The 25,150-nt window shown below is 46.3% G+C and overlaps 1 protein-coding gene across 10 annotated transcripts in view; it reads left to right on the forward strand.

Annotated features, from left to right (window-relative positions):
- The window catches only part of CHD2 (chromodomain helicase DNA binding protein 2), an 85,430-nt gene that overhangs the window by 33,287 nt on the left and 26,993 nt on the right, over window positions 1-25,150 (forward strand). For 5 of the 10 annotated variants that reach the window (XM_085588893.1, XM_085588894.1, XM_077785926.2 and 2 more), the window contains 10 exons: window positions 10,668-10,875; window positions 13,650-13,736; window positions 19,326-19,387; window positions 20,690-20,812; window positions 21,110-21,256; window positions 22,103-22,236; window positions 22,861-23,086; window positions 23,795-23,895; window positions 24,561-24,605; window positions 24,759-24,934. In XM_085588893.1, the coding sequence (XP_085445019.1) occupies window positions 10,668-10,875; window positions 13,650-13,736; window positions 19,326-19,387; window positions 20,690-20,812; window positions 21,110-21,256; window positions 22,103-22,236; window positions 22,861-23,086; window positions 23,795-23,895; window positions 24,561-24,605; window positions 24,759-24,934 (1,309 nt within the window). Of the gene's footprint in view, window positions 1-10,667; window positions 10,876-13,649; window positions 13,737-14,224; window positions 14,866-19,325; window positions 19,388-20,689; window positions 20,813-21,109; window positions 21,257-22,102; window positions 22,237-22,860; window positions 23,087-23,794; window positions 23,896-24,560; window positions 24,606-24,758; window positions 24,935-25,150 lie in introns of those variants that run through there. The other 5 variants (XM_085588897.1, XM_085588898.1, XM_085588899.1 and 2 more) reach the window with 4 other exon arrangements.

Raw genomic sequence — 25,150 nt, forward strand, 5'->3', positions numbered from 1 at the left:
GGAGAGAGATTATGTTAACTCTTTACAGTTTGAAAGCTGAGGGTTGTACTCCTGCCTTTCCAGATGCCCAGCAACACCTGTCCTTTGTGCTTTGACAGTAAATTGAACTTGGAGCTGAGTGATTTCACGCAACTTTGCCTAAGGTAAAAGTTGCTCTGGGTCTGCTGCGGTTCCTGCTGACCCCCGCCTGTGTGCCTGGGATTTGCATAAGTGATTGAACACAATCCGCTGCATTTTCTAGCATCTTCTGTGCTGCATGTCTGAAAGGCAGGTAGTGTGGAGGTACATCATCCATGGTTGGCCCCCATGGGAAGCGCAGAGGCCAGAGGCGGGCTGGGGCCCCCCTGTAGCCCAGGAGCGAGTTCTGCAGGGATAGCGAGTAACAGGCGTGGGATACGGAGTTTTCCATTCCCTTGGCTGTGTCTGTTACAGTTGCTCTCCCACCTCAGAAATTCCCAGCGGTGGAACTGAGCTGCGGACCCTGCAAGGCTGGGCCAGCCCTTTCCAGCTCTGGGCTTCTCTAGCATAAAGACGTCTTTTTCTGGGGAAAAAATAGGTTGCGATGGATTAGCTCCAAGGCCATTTTCTGTGCAGACCTGGAGCTCCGCGGTCTGAAATGGCGTGTTTTTACTCAGCAGCCACCTCCCAGCGCAGGGCTTTGCGCAGCACAACACCCTCGCCTGACGTGGCAGCCATTTTATGGAGATGTCGGTGCACACCAACCAGCGTTCGGCGGAGGGGCTGGACAGGAGGGAACCGATCGCGGTTAAGCACCAGCTGCCCCCGGCGCGTGGCGCTGGGAGCGGGGCCCAGCCCGTTGTGGCCGGGCAGCGGCGGGGCCGCGGCGGGGCCGGGGCGGGCGGCGCGGCCGGCGCTGTCACAAAATGGCTGTTCTTTGTGCCGCGCTGCTCGGGCGCCGCGGGAAGCGGCCGCGGGTTCAAAGGCCGCCCCGCGCCGGCCGCGCCGCCATTGGCTGCGCGCCGCGCGGGCCCCCGGGAGCGCCGCGGCCGCCGCGGCTCCCCCCGCTTCCGCCGCTCCGGGCGTGGGCTCTGCTTGCGTTTCGAGGGGCTTCCATTGTAATGCTGCGAGCTATTTCGAGCCCTCACTTGAAAACAAGCAGGGCTATTTTCTTCCTGCGGATTTTTTTCTTTTTTTAAACTTCAAAAGGAATTGTAGAATGCCATAGTATTCCCGGAACATCTGTGGGTTTTGGGTTTTTTTTGTTGTTTTGTTTGTTTTTTTTTTTTTTTTTCCCTTTTTAAGGAGAGGTTCAGCTTTACAGCTTTCAGTATCCTTAAATCACCAAAATTCACTATTTGCTTTCAGTGTGCCTGTTGCAACTGATTTTCTTTCAGCTGAGTAGAAACATTGAAGACATTTGTTAAAATGTCTCAAACTGTGGGTTTCAAGTTTTTATCCGGGTGATGAGTTATTTTTTAGCTGTTGTGGCCACGTGCATGTGCCGAGGCTTTCAGTTTCAATTGCACGGCTGCATTCTTCGACTGGGTTTTTTTTTTCTCCCTCCCTTTTTAAGCTTTAACCCTTTGTGAAACTGTCCAAAACCTTTTTTGAAAAGGAAAAATGCTTAATCAGTGCGGGACACAAAAGGAATAATGTGCAAGGAATTCATATGGATTGTGATGTAATCGGTGTGCAGCACAAAGGAGATTGTTCTTGTTTTGCTTTGTTACTTCTGTTTCACATTACCCTCGTGAAGGAAGTGTCTCATCTAATTACGCATGCACAATCTTGAGGCTTTCAACTCCTCTGTTCCCTGTTTTGTGATTGCTGCCAGAGATGGATACAGTATATACAGTGCTATAAAAAGAGCTCACCAACTGCAAGAAGCTACATTTAGCTGTAATTCATTGTTTTCTGGATTGTTCTTTCTTTCTTTCTTTTTTTTTTTTTTTAAAGCTTAATTAAGCTAATTAATCAAATTGTATAGATTCTCTAAAAAGCATGACTTTTGCTGAATAAAAATTGGGAAATGGGAATAAAGAGCTCACCTGGGTAATTCTGTAACCCAGTTTCTGTGGCACAGGCTGTGCTGGGGTGTTGCCATGGCTGAGGGCGCGTGTGTGCAGGCATGTTCCCAGCTCCATGAGTGCCTCCAGCCAAGGGAAGGTGACGTGGCTCAGATGGCAGATTGGAGCCTGTTCCTCTTTCTGTGTGTTCATGTTTCACCTGCCTCACTCTGAGGGCAACAGTTGCCCTTATCTGCACCTTCCCCCACTTCCTCCAGCGCTGGAGCCGAGCTGTGGCTCGGTGGTGGCATTTCTGAGAATGCAGATCCTGACTGTGCCTCGGGAGCAGCGCTGGGGCTGCCATAACCGCATCTCTGTGTTCAAACAAACACTTCCATTGACAGCTTTGACACGGCTCAGAAGGAGGGCCAGGATGGCCCCGATGTTTCATTTCAATCTAACTTGCTATAGGGACAAACAAATTCTTGTCTTTATTATCCTATTTCACCCCTCAGAAAGTTGCTGATAGCATTAGCAGGTTACTGAGCTGCCAAAATTGTCTCTGAGGAATTTTTATACTGGGACATCTCTTAATTCAGGTTTATCAGTGCTGGTGTTGAGGAGCAGGGGAGGGTACCAGTGGCAAGTGCAGGTGAAGTACCTGAGACAGCAAGCAGGAGTCCAAGGACTGAAAGAAGCTTCTGATGCCATGGGCTGGCTGCTTTTGAACTGGAGACAGCCCAAGTAAACCTGCTTTGGGAAGGTTTGGCATTGCATCTCCCTGGTACCTAACCTGGAGGTGTTTGTATCCCCTGTATCTTGTTTCAGGTTGCACACAACAATCCCAACAGGAATTGCAATGTTAAATTAGGCTGCTAAGTTCTGGAGATGGAAAAGGCCTCTAAATCTCTTCTTGCCTCTAGCTGAAATCCAGCTCAGGAAGGAGCTGATAATGGCTAGAGAAAGCTTCTGTTCTGCTTTATCTCTCCTCTCCTTCAAGGAAAATAAATACAAACAGCACAGCACTGGGGGAGGGGATGGCCTGGATTACCATAATTAGATAGAAACAGCCTTCCAGCAAAGGATGTGCTGTTCTACTGACATGGTGTCTTACATCAATCTTTCTGGTGTGCTTTTATTAAAAGACATGTGTTGAAATGCCATGTGAAGATGCTCTTTCAGTAGGTGCTGGTGTGTATGTAAAGCCCACCTTCACATCCTATAGAGGGACTTGAAATTAAAGAAAAAAAAGCCCAGAGGAAAAGTTTACCCCTAGTGACTTGCAGTGAAGCTTTTGTAAGTCTGTCACACTGTTAATGCTTCATTTTCTTAGAGCAGGGAGTATCTTTTGGATATAATGAGACAAATGTTGCTGATTCTTTCAAAATGTGCAGCAGCTCATTTTACATTACAGCTTGTGTAGCACTGCTACTAAATTATAATTTGCAATTTTGACCTTCCTTTATATTTACCTGTGGGCTGAGATAACCTACTCTGTACTACATGACTACATGTGCTTTTTTAACCTTGACTAATAAGGGTTAAAAATTAAAAAGTTTTTAACTGTGATCTCAGATTCCTTTCTGGTATTGTGCTGGAAGTGCTGGCATGGCGTTTGATCTTGGCAGGGCTCAGTGCAGTGTGTCTGCCAAGCTCCACAGACGGGATGGGATGCTTAACGCTTCATTGCTCACCAACCTTTACCCCAGCTATGAACAAGAGTGTTGCAATGTCAAGAATCCACTGACTCCAGAACACCGACTCCTTAGGAAAAAGCCGTTTTGCAACTATTTATGTCTCTTGCAATTGTTATTGTTGGTATAGATGACTTAGTAGAATTGCTAATACGTTAATTATAGGAGTCGTTTGCATCTCTCTTATGGGGAAGAATCTCTGTACTTCACTGCAGAGTTGTCACCAGCTGAGATTTGAATGCCATGTGCTGCCTGTAAAACGTCAGGCTTAAATCTCGGTTAAAAACAGCTTTGAAGAGTCACTTGGAATAACCCCCTCAGGCCAGATCAGGCTCCCTTTTTCTGAACTGCAGGTCACTTGGAACCATAAAGGAATTTCTGCACCATCATGTTCCTGTTATAATGGGGTTTGGGTCCTAAATTCCTATATACACTCCGGGTCTTTAATGTGGGAGGTTTTAAAGGAAGTTTACAATTGTCAAGGGAGAAAGAGCACCCACTTTTTCTGTACTAATTGTGTGTGCACACTCCAGCCATCCCCATGCATCCACATGTCCTTTGCCAGGGGGGATGCAGCTGCGTCCCTGGCTGTCCCCGGCGGCTGTGACGGCACAGGGACAGCACAGGGACAGCCCTGCCCGCTGTCTGGGGAAGGTGTGCACCCCCGGCTCCTGCTCCTCTCCCCGGCTGGGCGTGAGGAGGAGCTGAGAGCTGCTGACGTGGGATGTGGAGCCCGGAAATGCTTCGGCAATGCTTGGCTGCCTCCCGGCGAGGGAGAGATGGGCCCTTTCAAACCCTGAGAACTGCAATTGTTCTCCCCTTTCTGTGCAGGGAAAGGGAAGGATACTGCCTGGGAGATTATCAATGGTGCTCCTTAATCAACCAGACAGGTTTTGACTCCTTTTGTCCCTCTGCTGTTTGGTTTTTTTTTTTTTTTTTTTTTTTTTTTTTTTTTTTCTTTTTTTTTCCTCTTCCCACTAAACATCCCAAGCATTTTCAGCCTCTGGTTTAAAGATCAGAGAGGAGAGAGTCAGCTCTCCCCATCATGAATGAATTGCTCTTTTTGCTTGCTTATGCAAACACAACATAGTGTCTTCCACCAGCTTTTGGAAAGTCAGTATCATTCAGGATAGCCCAATGTGCTTTGCTGAGCTGCAGCAGAGCAGTGAAGGATATATTTAGCTCTGCCTTTGGCATTTGGGAGTCCTGTGCTGGGGTGAGTAGCAGTGGCCAGAATAGGCTGGAAAGTCTCACAGCCTAGTTCAGGTGGGTATTTTGGATAGATACTTCTTGGGTGCATAATTCCTCAGCTAGTACAGCAGCACCATGGCCCAGCTGTGCCTAGTGCTGTGTAAATGGAATTTGCATTAACACGACCCAACCCTGCAAGCCAAGTTTGCAGGCACAGGTGGGAGAAATGTGGATTCTCCATGAGAACTTCTCACATGCCTGTTTAAGGGGAAAAAAAGTTGCTGATCATAAAATGAGGTTAGGGAAATATTTTTATGCTGCTTTGAAGAACTTGTTTGTCATATGGAAGGGCCAGCCCAATCACCGTGGGTGTTTGCTGTGCCCCTTTAAAGCTGGCCGGGATTTGGACAAATCCTATTTTGAGTATTCAGAATTGTTTGAGACTCACTCCTAAACAGCACGAGGAGCCTGGTTGTGTTTAGGATATTCTAGTTTAAGTTCCTGTTTGGAGATCAGTGTGTAAAAGGACCATGAATAGGTATGGAGAGTAGAGGAGCAGGGGTATTTTTCTTCCTTCCCTTCCTCCCATTTCTATTTTTCCCTGCAGGAAATAAACTGGGAAAAGCTTTTTCACCAAATGACCCTTCTCAAGGTTTCTTACTCAGAAAGTCTTTGCCTTGGGAGACAAGCAAGCACCAGTCACTTTTCAGTAGACTTCCAGACTAAAATCAAGGGAACTGAAAAACTTAGGAATTAATTTATTTATGCTCAGTGTCACAATCTGTCCTTTGCTTGGCTCTCCTGCACACTCCATATGCTGTGTCTCTATGGCCTTGTCTATGATTACTGTGGTATTTGCTCAGTCCTCTGTGGTACCCCTATTATCTTCTCTTTATCTAGTGATCTGTAACTAGAACTGATTTTGTGTTCCTCTCCCTGGCTTGTTTAGCCTAAAGGTTAAATTTAGTTTAGTGCCTTTTTACAGCTACCCTGTGACTTGAGTGCACACACCAACATTCACAGTGCTTGTTTGTATTTGTAATATATGTAGCCATTTCATATATGTTTATATAGAAACATGGAATGGTTTGGGCTGGAAGGGACCTCAAAGATCATCTCATTCCAACCTCCCTGCCATAGGTAGGGACACCTTCCCCTAGACCAGGATGCTCAGAGCCCCATCCAACCTGCCTCAAATGCTTCCAGGGAATGGGGCATTCACAACCTGTCTGGGCAACCTGTTCCAGTGCCTCAGCAAGCTCACAGTAAGGAATTATTTCTTAATATTTAATCTAAACCTACTTCCTTTCAGTTTGAAGCCATTCCCATGTCCCGTCACTACATGCTCTTGTAAATAGTTTCTCTACATAATAGGGAACATCCCATTTATAGATCAGATATTCAAGGAAATGTTTAACAGCAGCCAGTCCTTATCTCAGTCGATGTGTTTGCCCTTTCTGTGGTTTGTCACGGTGGTTGTGTGTCTTTGCACAGGTCACTTTAGGAAGACAGACCTGTTTAAATAAAGTTGGAGACCTGCACTGGCTTTGCTGCTCTGTGCTTTGGAGTGAATCTCAGGTTGGTTCTGCTGGTGGGTGGGAGTGGCTTGGAGCAGCTGGCAGCCTGAGCTGAAGAGCTGTGGTGGCCCAGGAGCTCCTCTCAGGTTGAGTTGGCTCTGCCAGACACCTCTGGTCTGGACCCTGCCATGGTGCTGTCGAGGCCAGTGGGGCTGTGGGGACAGGGCATAGAGTTGGGCTGACCCAGCAGCTCCTCCAGCCCTGGGCTGCTCACCCCCTTCTCAGGGTCTGTGAGACTGGAAAAGACCCCTGAGATCATCGAGTCCAAGCTATTGTTGCATTGTCCACTCTGCAACTCACCTGCACTGCCAAGTGCAGTTTATTTCCACTGTTCTGGTTACTGTAAAGGCTTGGGCTGGGCTGAAGCCAGCAGTGACCCGCTGTTTCCCTGCGCTGTCCAGGTGTTATCAGGAAACGCAGCAGGTCCAGCCAGTGCTGGGAACACGGGCTGTGGCGTGAGGAGGGATGGGAGCAGGGAGGGGCTGTGTCCCAGCCACCTGCCTGGGGCATTTTGGTGTCAGTGAGCCGCTGATGTGCACCTGGGTGTCACTTTACCAACAGCACTCGTGATGCTGTGGCCGACAATGCACAGGAGTTAAATATAACGGTTCTGCTGTCATGCAGCCCCTGATCTTATCCAGCCATGGGATCATCTGCCAAGGTCCTTCTCCAGCCTTTGCGGGGTGGTTTTGCTGGTGCCGAATCCCTGCAGAGCTTGCGAAGCCCAGTGGAATGTTGCTGTTGGGATTCAAACTTGTTTAGATTCAAAACATTCACAACAGTTCTGAAAGCTGGGAGGAGCTTTGCTTGTGGGAGGGTCTTGGGTTATTAATCCTCCTTTATTCCCCTGTCTGAATTCAAGTTCTGTCCCTCAAAAGCCACATTTTAAACACTGAGGCAGAATGGTCCCAGTTAGAGCCATTCCCCAGTCAGTTCTTGGTTTCACAAATGCATATTGGGGTCATTTTTTTCAGCTGTCTCACACCTTCTGGAAGCGTATCTACTGTTTGTTCTTACTGAGAACTTATAAATTGATTTGCTGTTTACAAAGATGATCTCCTATAAAATGAAGTAATATGTGAAATATTAAATGCAAAGTCTGGAGGCTTCAGGCACGTGGTAATTGTTTTTTAAACTCAGATGCCTCATTGTAAAGGGCCTTATCACTGCCATGCAGCTACTTACTTCTTGGAAGGATCATGTCCTTCTTGGTAAGGAATGCTAGTTTTGCTCCCCTTCAAGTTAGGAGCAGGCTCTTAATTAAACCAGACTTAGAGCCTGAAGTATTTCTTGGAAACCAGAGGAATGTATTTGGCCGAGTCTTTGCAGATCTTAACTTTTTTTAGGAGTTTCTCACTTCAAGGAAATTACCAATGATCCATCTGTTGCTTTCATTTGATGTTCATGGATGTTTTTGGAGGAGGGTGGTCTGGCTGAATTGTGATTTTTTTGACAATTAATTATAGCTTATTTCTCACTTTTAGTTTAATTGAAAGTAGGTCTTGTTTGGATGCTAACTCAGGGGCGTTAAACCAGGACAAATTCCAAAAATAACTTCTGAAAAGAGGACTTAGGTCTCCAGGTATATACAGTGCTAGGCCTGATTTGACATCTGATGTTGCTAATACATTATATTCTGTTGGCAGTTAGAAATGCTTTCTGATTGTCCCAATGACAGTTAAAAAGGATTCTTTTATGAAAATAGGCCTTTCTGATATTTTTTTTTATCTGATCAACATGGAAAAGAAGACAAACACATATTTTGCCTCAATAACAGATTGTTCATAAAAAAAAAAAAGAGTTATTTGCAACAGCCTTCAAAAGGATATAACCCCTTCTCATCTGTTTGTTTCTTTAGTAGGGGAAGCAGGTGTGCAGGCAAATACCTGCACATACAGATGTGTCTGTCACCAGAGAAGTCTCCCTCTTTTCAGATGACACAGTTCACAGCCTGAAAAAAAGAATTATAGTGTTCAGACAATGTTGTGGATAAAGCACATGAATTATGGCTCTTGATGTGCAGAGAGCCTGTGTCCCTGTGTCCTTGAAATAAAGCTTAAGGCTTTGAGGAACAAAGAGCTCCAGAGTGGGAGGACACTAATTACTGTTCTGCCTCTAAACAAATACTGTAAGAGCTGTCTGGCCTCAGCCTTGCCTGGGCTGTTAAAATTCCTTCCAGCTATTGCTCAGAAATCTGATTGAAGAAAAAACTGTCTTCCTCTTCCTCTGTCACGGGATGCCAGCATACCTCAAGCAGAGCCTGATGCTGCCACTCACTGTTGTGCCAGCAGAGGTTTGGATGCCCAGATCCCATTCCTTTGTGGAGGCCCGTGGGATGGTGGCCTGCTGAGCCCTGCCCATGGGCACCATCTGTCCCCAGAGCGGCTGGCGTGCCATTCCAGGAGCAGCTGGCACCGCCACAGGTCACGGCTGTGGTGGACAAGGGGGACACTCCTGTAGAGCCTGCACAACGAGGGGTGCAGCGGGACACCGCGCGTGGGGCTGCGCCTTTGGTTCTCGTGGATAGCCTCCATCCACGGACAGGGACAGGCAGCAGGGACTGGGATGGCCGTGCTTCAACTTGAATTTCCAGCCCTGCAGTGTGATAACCCCATTCCCTCAAACCCAGGCTGGCACAGTGAAACAGCAGCCACGGGCGATGGCTGTCCCCTCTCCTCGCGGAAGGCTCCGTTTGTGTCCCCTCAGGCTCGGAGGGCCGCGCTCCCCACGGTACCCCTTCCCCGGGGCAGTGCCAGGGATCCATCCCAGGATCCATCCGGGATCCATCCCAGGATCCATCCGGGATCCATCCCAGGATCCATCCGGGATCCATCCCAGGGACCGGGCACAGCCCCGCGGTCGCAAGATGGCGGCGGAGGGGCGGCCGCGAAATGGCGGCGGCGCCTGAGGGCGCGCGGGTGCTGCCCCCTGCCCGCTGCCCGGCCACAGCCACGGAGCGGGGCTGGTGCCGGGATGGCTCCTGCGTGATCCCCTCACGGTAACCCCTGCGGCGGCGGGTGTGAATGTGCATGTGCACTTTTTTTTTTTTTTTTTTTTTGTGTTGTTTCTCCCTTGAGTCGTGAAATCTGAGCAAAGCCTCCTGTGTGCCTTGTCACTTTTGTACAAAAGTAGAAAAAAAGAATTAAAAATTCTGTTTAATCTCTCTGCAAAGTTTTTCCTGGCTCTTCTTTCATAGTGTTCTACCTAAGTGAATCCTTAAATATCACATCTGACAGCAGAAAGCTGACTGGGAAAGGAGTGCTCCTTGTTCTGGAAGTCTGTGGCATCATCACTGTCTTTTTGGGGTTTGAATGCTGCCTTGCCAGTGCATGTGTTGTAAGGTGTACTGAGATTTCAGTTTGCTTTTTTGGCTCTTCAAATAAAAAAAATATATATGTTGGGAGTGATTGGTCAAAGGTATTTGAATATTTTGGTCACCTAAAATAGTTTGGCCTCTCATTGTTTTGTTGAGGAGCTTTTATTTAAGGGGATACACTGGGTGTTAACTCATTTTTATATACAGATAGTAAAAAAAAATTAAAATGGGGGAACTACACTTAGTATTCTGCTCTCCCATTACTGGCTTGAGAAATTCAGTCTGCAGAGCACTGGTATAGTCCTTTAAACAGGAGCCCCAGCCACAAGCCCATATAAGCTTCTTTCTTCTGCCCTGTTGCTGAATTAATTATTTTTGCAAAAAACATTATATTTAACATCACTCACAGTGTTATGGGTATAGTGCTTTTGATACTGGCCTCTTCCAGAAAGCGGATATCAGATTTATTTTGAACCACTGGCCACACTGGGATGCGGAGGAGAGCCGTGCTGGAGCAATTCCTCATCTTTGATGTAGCAGGATGATCTCCGGATGCTGCAGCTCCCACTGTGCCTTATCTGCCCTGCTCCAGGACATCCAGAGCCTCGCAGCAGAACCTGTGCTGCTGGTACTGCTGATCTTCTCCCCACCTGCCACCACTGCTTTTGTTCTGGTGATGAGCAGGACATCCTGGGCAGGGATTTTTGGGGCTGCACTCTCACCAGTGTTCACTGTCCTGGGAAGGAATTGCCTCTGCTGCAGAATGCCAGTGTGGGGTGTCTGGGCTTGCAGGGTCCACACATGCATTCAGGCTTTTCCAAACCTGTTGTTGTGGCTCGGATGTGTCTCAGGTTTGCTCCCTGCGTACTTCACAGCTGTGTCAGTGCAGTTAAAATGTAACCTCTTCTTTCTCTACCATTAGTCACTCGGCATCCGAAGAAGCCTCTGGCTCTGACTCTGCAAGCCAGTCTGAAAGTGAGCAGGGCAGCGAGTCAAACAGCAGCTCCGAGTCCTCTGAGAGTCAGTCTGAATCCGAAAGTGAATCAACGGGTTCCAAATCCCAGCAGACCCCTCCTGAAACCAAAGAAAAGCCAGCCTCTAAGAAGGAAAGGATAGCAGATGTTAAAAAGGTATTACCCCTGCTGCTCTGCATGGACACATTACTCCTGCACCCACCACGGAAGGTCAGACAGCAGGACTTCATGAAGCTGTGCCCAACTTCCTGGCCACTTTGCAGGTGGACCAAACAGCCTCTGACCTCCAGTGTCCCCAGGGGCTGTTTGGTCCGTGTGCAGGAGCCTTGCTGCTGTCACCCTTGAGAGCAGGAGCTGCTGTATTTGTGGAACAACCCCTGGGGCACCCAGTAGATGGTGACAGGGCTGACTGGTGCGAATGAGGGGCAGGTGCCTGTCATCAGTACATGATCCTGTCATTTCATCTTCTCCCTCTGTCTTTCCACTCCTCTATCCTGTCTCTCCTCAGAAGCAGTAAAGCCTCCCCATATGATACTCAGGAAGAGAGTTTGAAGTTTGTCTAGGATTTGAGGTCTGAACCACTTTGTTTTTTTTTACATCACTCTTCCTCTCAAAAAAGCATTAAAAAAAAAACACTTTGTTTTTTTTTACATCACTCTTCCTCTCAAAAAAGCATTAAAAAAAAAACAAACTTCCATAATTAAGTCCAGAACAGGACAGTACTTCTTTGTTGTGTTTTTTTTTTTTTTTCCCTGCACCTTCCCAGCTCCTCCCTAGCAATACCCCTCAGATAGTCAGGTTTTCCCTCCACTTGCTGTCCAGCAGGAAAGGGGATTGTAGGTGTTACTGCTCATGGTATCCCTCTGCACACCCCAGGCAGAAGCTGCACCTCAGGTACCTGCTTTACATGAGGGATGGAGGCATCTGACGAACACAGGGCAGTGTGAGGTGAGAAAGAAGAGCCCAAATACCATTTGGAGACAGGAACTCAGTGAGCTGAGTTCACTTGGAAGGAGAAAATTCTGGTTAGGTCAGCTTGTTTGTTTGTTTGTGGTGTGTAACCATCCTGTTGTTCTTAGCCATGGGTTGCACTGGACACAGCTTGCTCCTGAGAGTCAGTTTTATGGAAAAGGTGCTATTTGTGTAAAAGATAAGGAGGAAGGACAGTGCTTCCAGCCTGTGCTCCCCACAGACATGCCAGGGAGAAGAGAAGGATTTTGTTACGACCTTCTGCCTCCCACAAAGCTCCAGGCTGCTGGCTTAGGTAGTGGTTAAATCCTCCAGTGTTCGGACTGGCAATGGAGGATGAGTATATAAGGCAGTTGTGGTCACACTGTATTAAAATCTATGGTCTATTGTTGATAAGTGGGCACCAAAGGAAATCTTCTCTCCCTCTGAAGGATTCTAAGAGCATGTCTCTAACAAATGTTAACATTATTCTGTGAGGGAGTGCATATACACAGGGTGGTAATTACCACGGGTGAAACATGAAAAGGTCAGGACACCCTCTAATAAGAAAGCCTCTCCCTTCCTTAATTTCTCTGTTAATGGATGTCTTCCTTAGCTAGGTCTGACCTAGGCGTGTTGATACCTCTTCCTCTTGAATAACCAATGCAATTAATTATTATATTATTGTTTGTTTGGTATTTGTCTAGATCCACCCATGAAGGCGAGGTTAATCTGTGTTAGGTGCTATTAAGATTTATCATGGAAGTTGCTCCCACGTTCAAAACCCATGCCATTTAATAGAGGAAAAGACAAGTTCTTCAAATGGTTTGGGGAGCATTAAATTTGAGGGTTTATTCTTTCATGAGAATGTTCCTCAGTACTTGCATGCCCAATAAGATATACACTTTCACAGTCTGTCCGTTTTCTCATTAGTCCTTTAACAAAGGCAGAAAAATTCCAGGGCTGCAGCCTTGTATCCATCATGCTTTCAATCCCATCACTGCTGCACCTGGCAGCGTAGTTTGATTTCCTTGCTCTGCCAATGGCTTGCAGAGATATTTGAGGATTGGAGGGAGAGAGAATCAGAAGGAAATGAAAAGATGTAGAGAACTAAGAGCTCTGCTGAGGGCGAGAGGAATTGCTGGTGTAGGAATTTGAGGGGCATGGTGGTGGTTTGTGTCTGCCCTGTAACTCTTGTGTCCTGTGTCACCAACACAGCTCTGCATTCATCCCCCTCAGGGCATCTGTTTTTGTGTCCCCTTCTCCTGCCCATTCACAAGAACAATTGCATGCTCTTATACACAGTGTGTTGGACTGGTGAGGGTTTCCTTTTACAGCAAAGAGCACAACCATTGCCAGCAGTCACCTCTGCAAATCCACGTGTCCTGTGCTGCCAGACCACATTCCCATCAGTGCATTTGAGAGAAGAGCCAGTGGCCACTGCCTTGCCTTGCCAAATGACAGGGCATCTTACTCCATTTGCCATCCAGACTGGGCCACAGAACTCACCTTTGAAGCTGCAGCTGGCCATGTCTCCAGGCAGCTGGTGGGGCTTTCCACCAGGAAAGGAATTATGCTGGAAGCTGTTAGTAACAGAGAAGTGCCCTGTTGAGTTCGTAGGTCTGCTCATTGCATGTTGAAGGTATTGCCTCCATTCGTTTGGCACCAGTGCTGCAGAGGGCTGGTTACCTCAACACTCTGTCCTTCAGCCGGAGAGAGCTGGAGAGTGATTTGTACCTCAGTGGAAAGATGGACCACTGTAAAGATAACACTGAGATAAACAAATGCTGCTTTAGAGAGGTGTCAAACATCCCAAAATAATAATAATCCATTTCAGCCAGTTTTTTAAACTGTCCATCTGCTGGTTGCTAATTCCCTAATGGTTTTTGTTTTATATTTTCTTAAGCCACCATCAAACTTCTCTAAAGTGTCAAAAATAATTGGGGTGAAGCAGGCCTTCTGATGGTCTGTTTATTTTGCAGATGTGGGAAGAATATCCTGATGTTTATGGGGTTAGGAGGTCAAACCGAAGCAGACAAGAACCGTCACGATTTAATATAAAAGATGAGGTAAGGAAAAAAAAAAAGGATGAGGGATTATCGAACATATAAAACCAACCAAGCCCAAAGAGGAAAGGGAGATGTCAACTGCATTGCCTTGTAAACACTAAGTCCCAGTTTGGTGCATGGATGTTGGAGCTCACAGTTGAGGTCCCTCCTGCAGCTGGATCCTTGGCCTGAGACCTCTGGAGTTAGCAGGACACTGCCTGCGCTGAGATCTGCGTGCACTGATCTGATTGCTGGAACGGGGCGTAATGCAAGTCCTGCTCTGCTGTAGGACCATCCTGGAGAGGAATCTGTGTAATTAAAAACAGAACAAGACCAAAATGCAACACAAATCCAACCAGGAATAAAGGAAAGTTCCCTGAAACACCTCATAGCAACAAAACAGTCATTATTGCCCATCCTGGAATGGATCCCACTAATAAATGCATTTGTGTGTGTGCAGCTTTATGACCCATCACTTTCTTTGGTTGAACACTGGGGAGTCTTTTATGCTTCAGCTGAAGGTGACAGTGGTGAGAGCCTGGCAGCCAAAACTTTTAATTGTTACTGTTTCAGAACACTGTTGTTTTTTTTTCTGAAGTTGTAGAAATTAGGTTCCAACTTCATTTGCATCTGATAGGTTTTCTACATGGAGCATTTCATGTACAGGTTTTTAGGAAGGTTAAGTAGCTATAGCAGAGAGGAAGGAGAACCAGAAAGAGGCATCTGTGGAGAGTTTGGGGCTTCAGGCTGGGAATCTGAAGATAAGCAGCAGACTTTGAGCAGAGCAAGGGTCCAGTGGTGCTCTCTGACTCGGGCTGTTTGTGCTTTGCCGCCAAGATGTGCGTTCGGATGCTCTGGGGGACACGCGGAGGTCTCCAGCTCCTTGCTCTGGTGTGTTACTGCTGAGCCTTGGTGGCACCCCAGTGCCACCAGCTGCCCCCAGACTCCTGTGCTGGCTGTCCCGCAGAGCAGAGGTCAGGAAGGGGCTCGGGGTGCACCATTGACGGAGCTTTTGTTTTCCTTTTCAAGTTGGCAGAGGCTGGGCTGGCCGGCCGCCCCTCTGTGCGATGGCCTGGCATGCACTGTGCCGGCGACCTCACACCCACCCCAGAGCTCAGCTGCACACCCCCCTGCCCTCTTAGGGGCCCAGGTAAGTCCCTGCTTTTTTTGTTTTACAATATTACGTGGTTTTGCAAATGTTGTTTTCTTTTTCAATATCTTTATTTCCTACTACTTAAGGTAAAATTAAAAAAAAAAATCTGAGATGCAAAAACTTTGCTATACCACAAAATATTGTAAAAAACAAAAAAAAACCAACCCCAAAGGTCCTCCAAATGACAATCACTGCAACTTCTGTGAAACAGCTGAAATGAGAATAATTGGAGTATGCCCTCACCCCTCTCTCCCCAAAGCAACACTGACTGGTCCCCACAGGGCAGCTCCCATCTGCAGCAGAGTCTGTTGGAGGGTGTGACATGTCAGGAGCACAGTGCAGGGGCCTCGCAGAGAGCAGGAGGAGACGGAAAGTCTTGCTCTTGGAAAACACCAAGAGAGAGGGAATGGCACAGCTCAGGCTTGTGTGGTGCTGAGCACTCCTTGCTACTGCTGGAGGAGGCAGAAACCCAAGGCACGTCTGAAGATGCTTTTTGCCTTCACAGGGTTAATCCTGTCTCCAGTGATCCACCCACTGCTTAGGACTTCCAGCACAGTGTCTGGGGGCTTGTAATTGCCTTCTTCCCTAATGCTTCTCTGCAGATTAGCAAAGAGCATGGTGCAGACAGTGTGGCAGGCTCAGAGACCAGAGCAAGGATGGATGAGCCATGCGCTGCCCCTGACTCACCTGTGTGGGGGAGATGGCACAGAGGTGGAGCTGATTCAGGCTTTGGGGCCCTGCTGTGTCCTCTGAGAGCAGCACTCTGGGTAGGGTTATTTGTGTGTTAGACATGGTTACCTTCTGAGGATTTCTGGGCTCGTTGTGTAGGTGTCTGAGGTGCGATCAGGGAGGGTGATACCTCGTGGTCAATATCCAGGCTGAGCCACTGGGGAAATGAAAGTGCAGCTTTGCATAGGAGCACAGATCTGCTCAGAGGCCCAGAGCTGTCTCCAGGAACAAGAGAACGTGTGAGATTTTTAGTAAAAACACTACTTCCCCAGTTATTTTCTCTGCAGTTAATAAATTCAGCTTCAGGTTTCAACCAGGAGATGTGAGGCATGCAGAACCAGGTGCCTTTCAGAGTATTTTTAAATTGAAATGGGGGAGATTTAGGTTAGATATATAAAGGAAATACTTCCCTGTGAGGGTGGTGAGACACTGGCACAGAGTGTCCAGAGAAGCTGTGGCTGCCCCACCCTGGAAGTGCCCAAGGCCAGGTTGGTTGGGGCTCTGAGCAACCTGGTCTAGTGGAAGGTGTCCCTGCCCATGGCAGGGGGTTGGAACAGAATGATCTTTAAGCTCCCTTCCAACCCAAACCTTTTTATCATTCCATGATTCTGTGATTCTGGGCCAGCTGAGAAATAAGTGTGCCCCAACCAGACACAATCTTTCTACTATAAAAATAATAGTTTCAGATTGAAATTGGTGACAAATGTCAGTGTATTTTTTTCTGTCAGAGGGAAGCCACAAGTCACGCACCAGTGTGTTCTAAAAATACAGCTGGCTTTCTTATTCGAAAAAAAAAATTGCTCATTTGCATTTTGGTCAATGCTCTGCCTTATGTATTTACTGAAAATTCAAACACTACTGGTCTGACTGGAAAAGAGAAGTTTAGCAAACATAAAACTAACCTGGTGAGCTGAGATTCTCCAGCTTTTCTGGAGCACTAGATTTGTCCTCTGTTAAGCCTGAAATGAGCAAATCCTCACTTTGACTTTAGTCTAAAATACTTTTGGCTCTGTTTAAACAAGTCATTATCTCTCCTGATGTGAGCTCCAGAGGCTCACCTGGACCTCCTCTCCAGTGGCCTGGAATCTCCCTTTCTGCCAGCCTGGGCTAGTGACAAGGACACTCCTGGATAATCTATAGGAGCAGAACTTTGAATTGCTCTGTGTTGCTCTGCTTGGTGCTACATGTGCAGCATCAGTATGTTTGTTCTGTTGCTCCATGGCAGAATACAGTGCAATTAATCTGGTAAAAGTGTGTGAACTTTATGTGCTGGGAGAGGGAAAGAATTGATGGGAGGAGTCAGTGAGGCATGGAGAAGGAAGACTGATCCCTTCAGGTGCAGATGAGGAAATTGTAAGAGGCCAGATCCTAGTCCAGCTTGAAGCAGTGGTGCAGGAATAAGTTGGGCACATTTTGATAAGGGGGAGCCAGGCTTGTCTTTCCTCTTGGCCACAGCAGCAGCACCCCAGCAGGGCAGCCTGATTCTAGCACTGGCACTTGGGCTCTGGAGTGAGCAGTGTGACCCCAGCATCTTGTGCTGGACTGACAAAAATCCCTCTGGGACTGGGGATGGACTTTGCCAGTCTAGCTCGTGTCATCTGGGGAGGTGACAACACAAAAATACAAGTTTCATGTGATTTCCCAACGATTTCCTGACAATGGTGGTAGGCAGACGGCCTCAGGTGCATGCTCTGGACCTGGCATACCCTGACTCTCTGGTAGTCCTCTGTGCTTCCTTAAACAAGGAATTTGCCACCAGGAGACATGAGGGAGTGGGGGGAGAGGCTGAGGACTCCATACTGGGATGGGGAGGATGTGGGAGCACAAGGCAGGCAGATGACTCAAGCTGGGGACTGGTTGTGTCAGAGGAGATGGAGCTGGGCTTGACAAGCATCCAAAACAGACAATGCTGTTTTTGAAATCTGTAAGAGAAGGTGGCTGAGCTGCAATCACAAGTTACGTTTTTCAAGGTGGAAGAGGGGAGGAAAAGTCAAGTCATTTAGAGATAATCATCAGTTTTGTAGAGACAGTGACAGAGCAGGGGGAGAGTACAGCACTGGGAAAATGGACACTAGAAACTTGGAAAATGGGATTTTGGCACAGAAGTGGAGTTCATTTCAAAGAACTAAGTGTTGTATTTGGTTTTCTCCCGGTGTGATCTCTGATGCAGAGCAGAAGAGAAATCCACCTCTCTTTACTTGCGGCTTGTCAAAAGACAGCAAAAGTAAACATGCACTGAGGGGCAGCTGTTAAAATCATGGCCAGCTGGAATGAAAAAGCTTCAGAAAGTGGATAAGAGATTAAAAGAGAAAAGAAAATCTGAGGACTTTTAAATTTTGTGTGTCAAAACTGAAACCTGTGGAATGCTTGGCTTGTGTTGCAAGGCTCTCTGTGGTGTTTGCCAGGCACTTGCTTCGTGGTTGGCAAATGAGATGGGGTTTTCATGCAGGGCCGTGAAACAGGTGGATGGACACGTGTTTGTAGTAAGATATGGTGCAAAAAACTGTTATTGTGCCACATGGCAGTCTGACACCAAATCCAGGAAAGCTCATGGTCAAACATGGCATCTGGTATTTTAGTGCATTTTAGTGGATACACTGATGCAAGTGAGACAGAAGTTTTGATGGGTGGAAGGAAAGCTGGAAAATGGGAATGAAGGATGCATTTTGCAGCTCACACCATTCCACGAGGTCCTTGTGTGCACAGCTGTGTGAGCTCTGTCCAGGAGAGCAGTGGGGTTGTCAGGAGATGCAAAATGTGGTACCCATAGTGATGTGCAGACAGTGCTGGAGCTAAAGCTGAATATTGTGGCAAAAGAGCAGCTAGAAATGGAATATTTCCAGTAAGTGTGTAGAGCAAGCAATCTTGAAGGCTGCTTCTGTCATTTTAATACTTCTTTAGAAATCTCACATGGGTTTCTTCAGTTTTGTCCCTGCCTATTTGCGTTTTCTGGGGGAGGCTAAGGAGAAGTCATGTTATCTGTGTGGTGATCTGTTTTCATGCTTGACTAGTTTTTATGAAAATGGGGTTGTGTACAACCAGCATAAAGAAGTTATTTTAGCTATCTTGGTCTGTGGGAATTCGTAACGCCCACTTTTAAAATAGTACAGCGAATAGTTAGAATAGCTCTAGATATATTTAGCCAAAGAGACTTCACTAGTGGAGACTGTAGAACTAGGAGGAAGGAAAGCCACAGAACACAGCTCTGACCCAGTAAGGTCCTTGGTGACTTGCTGTGGGAGGAAAAAACCCAACAGCAAGACAAGGATACTTCTGATAAGAATATTACCTTTTTATGACAGTATTTTTATTTCATTCTTTGTAGAAAGTTTGTGCAGTAAAGGCAGAGATCATAATGTAATTGTTGGGATAAATTCACCCGTGGGTTTGCAATCCCTGGGGTGCTGCACACACTGCAGGTCTTCTATGATGTCTGTTTGGCACTGGGGGTTGATGCTGGTGGGTCCTGAGCTCAGGGACTTCAAGACAGGTGATCTTGTAGAGCTCTCCAGGCTTCCTGCAGGGTTTTCCTCTTCACACTGAGAGCAGAGCAGTGGGACTGAGCAGCTGAGGTGGCTGTGCTGGGAGGCAGCTGCTCTGCTCCAGTGTCCTTCAGGCTGCAGGGAAAGGACCCTGGCTCAGCCCATGAGCACGTGTTTCACTTGCATCCTTGAGGAGCCAGTCCACAGTGAAGCCTACAACTTGATTTTCTTTCTTTTCAATTAAAGGCAAGTAGCGAATCTGAAAATGAGAGCCCAAAAAGAAGACGCCAGAAGCAGTTGAAAAGAAAGTAAGTTTCTAAGGAAAGGGTTTTGAGTGGTGATGCTTTGGTTTATTTCTCAGAACAGTAGTGCATTGGATTGTTTGATAGGACTTGTCAGCATGGTGAGCTTGTAAAATAAATATTTTAGTAATACTTTGTATTGCTAAAATTGAAGTATGAATATGAATCTATAGATGAATGCAATTTTCCGACATTTATTTGTATGTTCCTGCTGTGTCTGTGGTGGAATCTGAATGAGTCAGGTTCATTTTCTGTTGTTAGTCTTTCACTTTTCCATCAGATTACTGATTCTCCTTCAGCGACACTTAAAACGGTTTAATCTCTTCTCTCCCCACCTTTTTGATAACAGAGAATAAAATCCCGAATTATTATCCTCTTTTATAATCTTCTGTTAAAACAAGAGAACTTCCATAAAGAATGCTTATGGTGCCTAAGCACCATAACTTGAGTTCACTTACAGTCATATTTTATTGCCTTTTCCCATCTAGTAAGTACTTTCTAGTTTTTCCCTACACTAAAGTGGAACTATGAGCTGCCTGATGGAGAAAATCTGAGCAGAGCCACATCATCCTGCTTGCTTTCTCCTGCATCTTGTTTTTTAACTCTTCATTTAGTTGCACCCCTCAGTGCAGGAGGGAAGGTGATAAAGCACAGGGAGGACTGTGGTAGCATGGACCTCTCCTGGGCAAGGGCAGTGATCCTTGTGGACCCTCCTCTAGGAGGGAGGAAAGGCTCCTCCAAAAGGCATTTTGGAGCTGCAGCTTTTTTCCTCGCTGTCCCCAGAGAACGTGCTTCCTTCCACTAATGTACAATGTGACTTGGCTTCACACTTGGAAACTTGAATTGGCAGGAGAATTTCCACGGCAGGAGACTTGTTCCATTTTCTGGGCTCCAAGGAGCTCATGTAACTCTGCACGTTGTGGCTCATGCTCAGTGACAGTGAGCACTTCTCTCCAAATCCTTCCAGCCAATCTCAAAAATGCAGAAGTAGAGAAAGAAAAAAATCATCAATCAAAGCCCTTGCCGAGCCAGGTTTGAGCAGTACAGCTCTGCCACCAGCACATGTGGTAAGAGTTGCTCTCACTCAAGGCAATCCTGCCACTGTGTGAACAAAGCCCCAGGTGACTGAGACCCCCCCACCTCTTAAAACCAGAGAATCACAACACTGCATCTCTCCTGCATTGCACTGAACAGCCAAGGATAGAATTTTGAACTTTTTTTCCTGTAATTATGGTCCTGATGGTTTGTTCAGACAAGTATTTGTGTAGAAATATTGTTGCCCTTTGTGACCTACATTTCTGACTATAGAATTAAATGGAAAAGAGAGGTCTCTGCTGGAGAAGAGGATGAAGATGGAGGGGAGCAAGGCACCAGTGGAGAGAGTGAGCCTGAACCGAAGAAAATTAAAGCAAGAAGACCTGTCCAGAGGAGGTAAGGAATGGTTGGTTTAGTCTCTTTTTCTGCCTGTGCTGGGTGGAGAGGAAATCCCTATTTGTCACTAGTGAATTTTTTGTGCAGTATTACCTTTGTTTGTGACCTAGGGCCTAGTTACTCCCTCATCTCCCCATCTCATGCTCCCGTGAGCACTAGAACGGTTTTCATGATAGTTGGAGCAGATTAAATCTCTTAGGAGTCTAATATTTGAGATCCGTGCTTCCTTAAAGCCTTATTAGTGTGGATGTTTACATAAACCATGCTGTATTATGGCTTTGTTAACTCTTATTTTAGAACAGTGGCCAAAACTGGTGTTAAAAAGCCCCACAAAATCCAGCGTGGGAAGAGGAAGAAACCAGACTCATCTGAAGATGACGATGATGACGAAGACGATGAGACCCCCAAGAGACAAACCCGGCGAAGAGCAGCCAAAAATGTCAGGTGTGAAGAAGTGTGGGGTTGCTTGGGGTGAGATCTGGCTGGAGAAGGGGGGCACTGGAGGCCCCGTGTGTCCTGCAGAGAGCCCTGTGGCTGAGGTGTGGCTCTTCTGACAGGTTCCTGCTGGGCACATCTGGGGTTTACTTCATTTTGCCATTTGTGAAAGAGGGAATGTTTACCAGTCCCTCCTAAGAGACATGTGAGGAGGTGTGCATAATATTTCTAAAGTACTCTCAGATGAGATTAGTAATTGCAAATAATAGATGAAAATGAGCAAAAGGAAGCAGCTGTGCTGGACTGGACCAACTGTCTGAGAGTGGCTGACAGGTATTGCCTTGGGACAGTGTGTTGAGCCAGGGTGGAGTAAAGATTTATCCATTCCCCAATGTACCATCTCACCTTTCAGGCAGACCCAATAAGGAACTTGCAAAGAGCCATCCAAATTATATTTTGTGGTGGTTAAACATTCACCAAAGATGAGAAGTGTAGTTCCTAGGCACCCATGCAGCCTTTTGATGCTCTGCAGCCTCCACAGAATAATCTTTCCTTCAGTAGTGGGGACTTTCTGTGTTATGGCCTTGCCTCTGCTGCAGGGATTGTTCCACCTTATGAATCATCTGATGTTGGCCATGGTCAGAAAAACTATATAGGCAAGATAGAGGATTAGTCTGGTAAAGTGTAGCTGAGTGTCTTGGGGAAAAATACTGCATGGATGACTTAATATATGTGTGTGTTGAACATGCACTGAACCACAGCACAAATGCTGGAGAAGGTGCTCCAGTCTGAGCCATTCTTGGTTGGTGGGAAGAGTCAAGGGTTTTATATCAGTTTGTTTTTGATCTTACTCAGCTACAAAGAGGATGACGATTTTGAGACGGATTCTGATGACCTGATAGAGATGACTGGGGAAGGAGCTGATGAACAACAAGACAACAGTGAAACTATTGAGAAAGTCTTGGATATCAGGCTTGGAAAAAAGGGAGGTGCGTGGCTCTGGAAGAAGCCTTTATTTCTCTTGAACTGGTGCAATGCTTTTGCAGCTTTAAAGTGGGGCCAAGGATTGTTTCAGTGCTTTTCATCTTTTCCTGCATGCCTCTTATTTACATCTTGTAATATGTAAGAGCTTTTGTAACATATAATATTTAAAATCCTAAAAATCTCTAGAGTTTATGTGCTCGGCAGCTTTCATTTAGCCTGTGCACATTTTAAAGACGCAGCCATTGTTCTGCAATTCCTGCTTTTCTCTGCTTTGAAATATGAAACAGATCTAGGAGAGTCAGTTTTCATAGCCTCAATTGACAAAGCCATAATGAAAGTAAAGCCAATGTTTTCTTCTCAAAGCCTTACAAAAGTATTTTTGTAAAACTGAATGGTTGTGGACACTTTCAAGAGGCCTTTGAATTATACTTAAAGAAAAGCTACTTATGACAGATTTAAAAAGATTCTGTTGCATGGAGAACTTTTGTGTGCCTGCCTTATAGGTTTGCAGAATCTTTTGGATGTTCTTTGTGCTCCCACAAAAGATGTATTAGAAGAGTAACTTTCTGCTGTAATGCAGTTGATGTCAGTGGTGGGTAAGAAGGGTTCCTGTGGTGTTTCTCCTGCAGCCATTGGAGCTTCCACCACAGTGTACGTGACCGAGGCCAACGGCAACCCCAGCGCCGACTTCGACCCTGAGAAGGACGAGGGGGAGGTTCAGTACCTGATCAAATGGAAGGGCTGGTCATACATCCACAGCACGTGGGAGAGCGAGGAGTCCTTGCAGCAGCAGAAAGTGAAGGGCCTGAAAAAGCTAGAAAACTTCAAGAAAAAAGAGGAGGAGATCAAGCAATGGTAGGCTTCACTTCACACAGTGATTTGGCCTTGGGCAAATTGGTTTTAGCCAGAGGTTTGAGGAGCCGTGACTGAAAATGTTTGATTTCTTCTTGGAAAGTGTGTTTCATGTGCACTCTGGTCTCTCTTTGCCTATTGAGGAACGTCCTCCCACACAGAAATTATATCTGTGGAGTGGATGGCTGGGAAATGGAGAGGACAAGGCATGAAATCCACACTATTGCCACTTCCTAGGCTTAAGAATTGGGAAGGCTGACATCCAATAATGGTGCACAGACTGACCTGGCCCAGGAGCTGCTTGCCAACTTTTAAACCCTTGTTAACTATGGGCTTCTCTGTGTGCAAGTTTTTGCATCAGTTTATGTTCAGCTTCCCAGGAGCTATAAGGGGAGCTGCAATGTCTTTCCAAAGTGCTAAAGCTGGAGTAGCAGCTTCCATCTCTATCTGGTTCCTGTTTTGAGACTGATTCTTGCATCAGAATAAGGCAGCATTTAACAGGGACACAATCTGAACATCTGTGACATTTGCTTCTCAGTAATAATTTACTATTTTAGGAAATTTAAGAAACACGTCATATAACAGTAATTTGCCCCTTGTTTTGAATGACAGAACCATATAGGAAAGTAGATTTTCTATATGCAACATCCATGAGCACTATAACAGAAACATAGTGGTTTTTTGTTTTGTTTTGAATTATTTTGTATCCAGGCTGGGCAAAGTATCACCTGAAGATGTAGAATATTTCAACTGCCAACAAGAGCTGGCTTCAGAGCTAAACAAGCAGTATCAAATAGTGGAGAGGGTAATAGGTAAGTAGAGCCAAGACTTTGATAAAGATGTGAAGTAGGAATGGGAACTTTATTCCATATGACAGCAGAATGAGTGTGCAGCTCTCTCTTCTCCCCTGTCCTCCAGTATCCCTGAAGAAAACCCCGTGGTGTTTACTGTATTTCACTGTGTGATATTTAGAAATTTGGACAGTAGAAATCTAGATTTACAGATTTGTATTTACAAGCAATACAAATCAGTGACTCTCCTTGCCTGGAGTATGGGATGACACACTAGTTTCCAACAGGTTGCTGAAATTGTTGCTACTGAGTTTCTTTATCTTCAACCCTTTGGATGCAAGATATTTGTTTCCAAAGCAGCAGCATGGGCCTGGCTTTTGTAAGGTCCACTTTTCATGGTGTGGTTGAGGATGTGGTTAGGCTGCAAGGCAGCTCAGGGGTGAGATTTTCATGATTAATTAATAAAAATAAAACCAGAACTTACTGAGCACTTTGATAATATCACAGTCGTGTCAGTCAGAGGTGCCAGCACCCAGCTGCTTTGGGAATTGGCTTGGAGAGCTATGTAACCTATTTCCAATACAATTCCTGTAAAAACGTGGGAGTGAGGCAGTGATGGCCTGCCCTGCTCCCTCTGCTGGCTGTCAGCATTCCAACCCTCCCTTCCCTTCTCTCTCCAAACACAGCTGTGAAGACCAGCAAGTCTGCCACAGGACATTCAGATTTCCCAGGTAAAGGCACATTTTTTTTGGTCTCTCTACAGTTTTGCTCTGAGCCAAGACCTGTTTTGTGGCTGTCTGGGCAGTTCAGCCTGTGAACCATGCTTGTGGTTCAGCTGCTCAGCTACAGGTGCTGAGGTTTGGGCTTTTTTGCATATTTTACAGCAAACAGTCGCAAATCATCCTCGAATGACCCCGAATACCTGTGCAAGTGGATGGGGCTGCCCTATGCTGAGTGCAGCTGGGAAGATGAGGCTCTGATCAGCAAGAAATTTCAGCACTGCATTGACAGCTTCAACAGCAGGAACAACTCCAAGACAATTCCCACCCGTGACTGCAAGGTTTGCTGGCTTCTCTCCATTGCTGGGTTCCTCCAGGCTGGGGGAAGATGCAAGCAGTGGGAACATGAAGTTTTGTCAGGATAAATGTCAGGGAACATTTTCCCATCCTCCCACCTGCATTTGAAGTGTTGTTTGCTGTTCTTGTATTGTACTTCAAGCAGAGATGTGAACCCCTTTGAGTTTCATTTACTCTGTGCACAGTGAGAACGTTATGTC

The sequence above is a fragment of the Lonchura striata genome, chromosome 10 (assembly GCF_050655825.1).
Source record: "Lonchura striata isolate lonStrDom1 chromosome 10, ASM5065582v1, whole genome shotgun sequence".
Classification (NCBI taxonomy): domain Eukaryota; kingdom Metazoa; phylum Chordata; class Aves; order Passeriformes; family Estrildidae; genus Lonchura; species Lonchura striata.